The sequence below is a fragment of the Ammospiza caudacuta genome, chromosome 9 (genome assembly GCF_027887145.1).
Source record: "Ammospiza caudacuta isolate bAmmCau1 chromosome 9, bAmmCau1.pri, whole genome shotgun sequence".
NCBI lineage: Eukaryota > Metazoa > Chordata > Aves > Passeriformes > Passerellidae > Ammospiza > Ammospiza caudacuta.
In genome coordinates this window covers 38,996,416-39,003,405 of record NC_080601.1, presented here as the reverse complement: position 1 = coordinate 39,003,405, position 6,990 = coordinate 38,996,416, and the positions used below count along the sequence as shown (strand labels likewise).

The window sequence follows — 6,990 nt, the reverse complement described above, 5'->3', positions numbered from 1 at the left end:
CTTAGTTCTTAGCAACATTTCATACAATGATCCCAAACACTTTGTAAAACAGAAGTCTGTTTTTATTACACTCATAACCTGGTTTGGCTTTTCATGTGCAAGTGACATTCCACTAAAGCTAAATATATTGCTGCACTTCGTTGTGTGAATTAAATATGAGATGGAATACAGACACAGAAAGCTGGCAACTTCCATTCGTTGTCACTGTTTGCAGAAGCGGTATTTGTGTAATAGTCCTTGCTTCTGAAAGCAGAGGTGTAGGAACAAGTCAATAATTTATTCTGGAATCAGCAGCCCAATTAAAGCAGTGAGGATGTGACCTGAGCAGAAACAGGCACTCAAGGAGTGCAGGGAGAGACGCAGCAGGTGCCACCACCTGCTGCAAGCTGCTGTGGGCTGGGAGGAGAAATGCAGTGCAGGGGGGACTCACTCACCGCATGGCTGCATGTTTGCCTGCACCCACAGACCAAGCAGCTCCTGCACACACCGAGGAGCCCGGGACCCCAGCAGCTCGTGTCCACAGGAGCACAGTGGGACAACACAGACTTATATCAGGCGATTGTAACCGTTAAATACACTGCAGCATTGCATTAATGACCCCATCTCCCCCTCTACATGGGACACATGCTGTTTTCTGAAGCTGCCAACAGAGCCAAAGGTTGTCGGCCTCTGTGACCATCTCCAGTTTTCCTCTTAGAAATGGTGCTGGGGGCTGCCATGGGGGCCATCTCGCTGCCTCTCCTGTCCTGGGTTAGCGCTGCTCTCTCTGAAGTCACATTCATGTTGGACTCTGCAGGTCCTATGGCATTACAGCTGAACAACTGAATCAGACACTGCCTGAACTAAAAAGGTAAAAAAACGGGAGATCAGTCAAAACACATAAGAAATGTAAATACAATTCTACAAATCAATCTGCATATTAGCTAAAAGTCTTGGAAATTCTCTCATGAATCAGTTGGGAATATAAAGAAATAACCCTATAAAATAGATTTGCCTATGCTGCCACAAAGAACTCTAAACCTAAACATTGTGTTCTGAAAAGAGCGAATCTTAATCTAGAAAACAATTTTTCTTTTCTGCTTCTAGGTAATCATATCTAATGGACATGATTGGTCATTTCTCTAGACTCATGCTTTCATATACTAAATTCCTGGCTATTCAAAGATGGGTTTTTGCTGTTCTCATCCACAAACAGGGTAAAGTGTAGCACACATCTACATGGTTTGGGAGATCAGAGTGCTGCCCACAGGATGTGAGATAAGCAATAGTTCTCTCTGCAGGACTGGATAAATAAATTCAACATTTCTTATTCAACAGTCACTTAACTGTTTTTCTTTATTTAATTTATGAGCTTAATTCCACCACTCTCAGTTGCTGCATTCATTGCAGAAATCTGCCCATGTTTATTATCGTGCCTGTTATCACTGTAAGCACACAGCACTCTGGTTCATCCCCATTCAATTCCTTTTTTCTGCATCCAATCCTCTGCCCTCATTCCTGAGAAAAAAGCTCCCTGTTAAATGGCATGTGCAATGCTTTTCCCCCCTGCACATGAACCACAAATGCCTCATTTTCCCAAGACAAAATCAAGCTTTGAAAATGTGCGCCCCACCTCAAGATCAACTTAATGATGTTGCGTTCTTATTGAAATATATTGGGACAGTCTTGAGAACATAATTTTCATACAGGAAGGTAACTCATGTTCCCTATGGGCTTATTTTCCTTTATAATATTTTTTATATTTTTATATTTCCTTTTTAATATTTATTATATTATAATATATTTTCCTAAACCTAATAATTACCAACATTTATATTTCCATTATGCTCAGAGGTTTACACTTCCACCAGGCAGATTATTTTTTTCATTCTAAATGCTGGATATTGTAATGCTTGTTAGGAAACACATAGGTAGGTAGAAATAATTAATTATAAATCAAGACAAAATAGCAAAATATGAGTGTTAGAGACACTCTGAGAGCATACAGTACCTGTTTGTTCATAAAGACATAAATAATTGGATTATAGACGGTAGCTGTTTTGGAAAAGAAGGCCGGAATTGCTGCCAGACGAGGATCCAGCTCAATGGAGGGATATGCAGTGACTAGGATAGAAAAGGCAGCGTACGGCATCCAGCAGATTAGAAAGGCAATGATCATAAAAACAACCATTCTAGTCACTTGTCTTTCAGGTCTCCTGGTAGCTCCCAGCCTGCCTTGTGCATCCGACACCTTTTAAGAAAAGAGAAAAGATTCTAGCAAAACAGCAGCAAGGTGTCCAAGCAGCGACTTTGGCGAGCTGTGCGGTCGCCGCGCTAGAAGGAGAGACCCGAGTTAGTGCTGAGGGACGCCAATCACCATCTGCCAGCAGCAGGCAATTTTCCTTTGCTGAAGTATCTGTCTATTTCTACTGTCAAAGTGAAAAAGAAGGACATCACGGTGAGTCACGAGCAGACAGTGAGCTGAGCTCAAGCACTTTCTCTCCCATGCAGCTTTTGCAGACGGCTGGGTCTGGCACGAGCGTCACAGACAGCACCGTGCAGCCGCCTCACCGAGGGGCAGATTCACACCACGGGGGCTCCTCTGGCTCAGTGCTGCTTGATGGCTTTCCCCAGAAGAGCATTTGTGGTCTAATGCTATCTGAATTATGTGGGATTGGGGCGTTTAGTAGGAAGACTCTCCCTCTTGTCCTCGGCAATCATGCAAGAAGCTTAAGCACAGATGTCCATACAGAAATTAGCTGATGTAAAACAGTGTCCTTCTGGAAACATCCCTGTTTGGTTTCTGATGACTTAGCGAAACATAGCGCTGTTATGAAATGTTATTTTACACGAGAAATAATTAATAAGTCTGTATGGCTCCAGAAAAACCTGATGCCAGGTCTTGCAATATTACGTTCTAATAAAATAAGATTTGTTTGCATAACATGGCCTTTTAATTCCTGCAGTAATGTTAGAACTTTATGGTGACATTTTCCCTAATACTTTTGAACTGCACACAGAGAATTCAATGTTTGTGCTTAAAGAGGTAGAGATGCACCTCCTAGGAAGGGCAATGTCCTCACCTCTGTAGAAAGTTGCAATTCACATCAGTTTTTACCAAATATAAACATAACAACAACAGCAACAAAGAATTGCTACAATAACAGCAAGTTATTAGGCATCAAAAAGGCTGTGTTTGGTACTCATAAGATAGACTCTGCCAATACATGAGATTTCTATAGCATTTTTTAATGTATACTGTTCTTCCACAGAGAGCAGCCCAGCCTCCCTTTCAGCAGAATTGCAATCCCCTGGAAAAGGAACACAATCTCCTGTATTACACTTGCAAAGGTTTCATCTTTGTCTCATATCAGCCTGGTCTTTTTTTCACATATAGCTTTTCCTTTCTCTCTAAATACTGATAAAGAAAAACATGCCGGTGCTTTATCTTCCATACAAAGGAATACTGCCATAATAATTTACTTCTATTGTAAATTGCTAATTTGTTATTTTCCCAAAGATTAATTTCTTTCATCAAGTTTGATGGTGAAGCGAAAGCCACAATTAGCATTGTAAAGCTGGGGTCACTGGGACTAAGGGCAGATTATTCCACTCAGGAACAAGCCTGCACTGTGACAAGTGTGGAACAAAATGCACGAAGAGGGATGGTTGGGAACACCAAGTCACCAGTCCTGGTGCTTGGATCCCTCTCTGTAGTCAGATCTTAGAAATTACCTTAGTTGTGAGATATAATCATATGTCAATTCAGTATAGAGTTGCAGAATGTGTTGCAGGTACTGGCTTTTCAGAGCTTTGCAGTAAATAGAAATATCAATATTGTCCCAAAATCTTGTTCCCAAATCCTGGACCAAATAGGAATTTGCCTGTTGTCTTTGTCACATTTTGCAGCTTCTCCTTTGGATCAGATAAACACAACCATTAAAGAAAATTCAAAAGCATTTCTAAGTCTTTTAAATATTCCTGGACAATCTAATATTTTGTTTATTAAACAGCATTTCATTATTTGCAAAGGCTACATCTTATTTTCAGAATATTACTAAGTAGTAGGCAGCACTCTTAAAATTTACAACTGCAGTCATTTAAAGCAGCATCCTAATTTGCCTGGTTTGAGTCTTATGAAATATCACTGAATGGAAGCATAATTGGGAATAAAGCAGTACTGGATCATTCTACTTATTTATGAGGTAGACATTCTTTCACTTTTATGATGTTTGACTAATGAGATGTACTGACAAGTGATGTGAACTCCACACTTTAAAACATCACTTCTAACCGTAGCATGAATTTCTGTGTGTAAGGGTAATTATATAACAAGGGATGTAATTGACTATGTTTGCTGCCTGCAGATCTGACCTGTTTATGTCTGATCTTTATAGAAAATCAAACACAATAATTCCAAACTTTTGCATGCACATGCATTTTAAAAGGTTACTTGTGGGTGCTTCTTCTTACCTTTTTTAACTTCTGCACCAGTTTTCCATAGGATACCAAAATCACCAATAAGGGTATTATAAAACAGGTGGTGAAGAACGTAATAATGTATGTACGGTCAGCATAAGCTCCTGAGTACCTGTATAAAATAAAAAAAAACCTTTGTGTGTACTACGCGTTCTTATTATTTTCTTGGAACATTAATCTTTCTTTTCAAAGATGTCACCAGCATTTTTGTCAGATGTTTTTACTCAACATGCCCCCTTGCAGCTGTAGTCATACCCCAGATGGAGCCCTGGGCCATCTCCCTGCCCAGGGGCTTGGAGGGGATCCTACAACTGTAGGGACAGTGCCGAGGATCTGTGGGGCTCATTGCATGGGAGGGGACACGTAGTCCAACATCCTGCTCCAAGCAGAGCCAGCTATGGGGTCAGACTAGCTGGCTCAGTCTTTGTCCAGTCTTCTAAAAAAAAAATCCATCTCTTTGTCCTTTGACTCCTGACAAAAAGCATAAGGTCTAGAGTGATTATTTTCATTAGATATGGAGGCTCCACCCTTTAGAAATTTTTGTCTTAGAAACTGATCACAGAGAATTTTGATCAGTTTTATTACAACTTCCTTTATATCTGATTTTTTTCAGAGATTTACATAATCTTTAACCCTTTCCTTTAAATTCCTGGCCCTGAGGCATCCTGAACTGCAAGTTTCATTTTTTTACCATACTCTGTGAGAGTGGCCTTACCAGTTAGGCTCACAAGTAGTTCCAATCTTACTGGGGGTGTAACTGCTCCAACCAGTTGTTGGTGGAATGGTCCAAATGAAGGAAAAGCTCCACACAAAGACAATTCCTAGAGCTGCGTGCTTCCCGCTCAAGCGCGCGTTTCTCAGGGGGCGGCAGATGACAACGAACCGCTCAAAGGCCAGCAGAGCGAGGGACCAGAGCGCTACAACGCCTGCAGCAAGAGACCGCCGTCAGCATCAAACGTGGGTGCGCCCCTGAACAGCAAACACCATCCCAAACCACAGCATCCCCGAGCTGCTTATTTTGAGAAGCATCTCTGGAGATCATCACGCCCCCTCCACCATCTAGTAGCTTGTTCAGGACCAGGTCCAGCTGGGTTTTGAGTATCTTTGGAGATGGAGACTCTGCAACAACCCTGGGCAACCAGTTACACTCTTTGGCTACCCACAACATCAGACACCTTTTCTATCAACACAAGTTTTACCGTAAGCCCCACAGCACTGCTATTCTATTGGAAAGCTTTTCCTCCTTCTGTGAAACATATTCAATGATCGCTACACATGCAACGGGCCATGTACATGACAGGGATAGAGAGATATATTTTTCACTCTCCACTACAGAATACATGCAACAGGGGAAAATACCAGTGAATTCAAAGGCATGCAAAGTCAGTGACTTGGGAAGCTACAGTAGAATACATTGAAGGAAGTTGAAAAAAAAGAACATAAAACTACAAACAAAATCAAGCTTACCGAAAAATGTGACAGCAAATCCTTCCAACACGCAAGTCCAGTATCCCATAAAAAAATAACCTTTTAGATTTGTTAAAAAGCTGATGGTACCACCAGTCAGTGAGACCAGGAAATCAGCCACAGACAAATTGACTATAATATAATTGACAGGTTGTCTCAATTGCTTGAACTTACAAGTTACCAGGATTACAGCCAGGTTCTCAGCAAGTGACAGGGAGGTCACCAATAACATTGCTGCTGCCAGAAGCCTGAATTGCCAGGGCTGGATGGAGTCCAAGGGACGGCGGAAGGGATCCCATCTGGCAGGAGCAAAGTAACTGGGCCAGAGCGACCCGTTTTCAAATGCTCTGAATGCATCCATTACTTCGTTCAGTACCAAAAATAATATAATATAATATTGGAGTTTCAAACCTGTAAATAATATTCAGGATTAAAACGAGATGTTTGCTCTTTCCAACAGAAGAGCGAACAAACTCTCTCTCCTTCTGCTCTCCAATAATAACTGAGGAAAAATGATTCAGTTGGAGGAAAGTTTAGTGCTGCAGAGTGAGAGTGGGAAGAGGGATTAGCAAGAATATCTCTCAGAGCAGCTTCTGTCCCTCTCTGCCCACTGCCTCTCTCTCAGTGCAGCTGTGCCTTTATCTGCAGTGAGATTCCTCCTCCTGCAGCAGCCAGCAGTGCTGAAACACCCCTCAGATCAGCCCTACTGCCCTGGAAAAACATCAGTGCTGAAACACCCCCCAGCTCAGCCCCACTGCCCTGGGTTAAACATCAGTGCTGAAACACCCCTCAGCTCAGCCCTGCTCCCCTGGAAAAACATCAGTGCTGAAACACCCCTCAGCTCAGCCCCACTCTGCTGGGATAAACATCAGTGCTGAAACACCCCTCAGATCAGCCCCACTGCCCTGGGTTAAACATCAGTGTCTGCTTGGAGCCTGCCACACTTCCATCACTTTAAAAAGAAAGGCTGCCTGGTGAGACGGAGTTGTCCTTGGTGAGCCAGAGAGCTTACAGGAATTTGGGAAAGCCGACTGTAAGGGTTGAGATCAAAATAATGGGATGTTT

The 6,990-nt window shown here is 42.2% G+C and overlaps 1 protein-coding gene across 1 annotated transcript; it reads right to left on the bottom strand.

Annotated features, from left to right (window-relative positions):
- Positions 1-611: 611 nt before the first annotated feature.
- On the bottom strand, positions 612-6,286 carry LOC131561642 (vertebrate ancient opsin-like). The gene is made up of 5 exons (XM_058811009.1): positions 5,926-6,286; positions 5,174-5,384; positions 4,453-4,570; positions 1,991-2,230; positions 612-842 (listed from the first exon to the last, which is right to left on the bottom strand). Exons 1-5 carry the CDS (start codon positions 6,284-6,286, stop codon positions 612-614), a joined length of 1,161 nt encoding a protein of 386 aa, XP_058666992.1.
- Between the last annotated feature and the right edge of the window lie 704 nt (positions 6,287-6,990).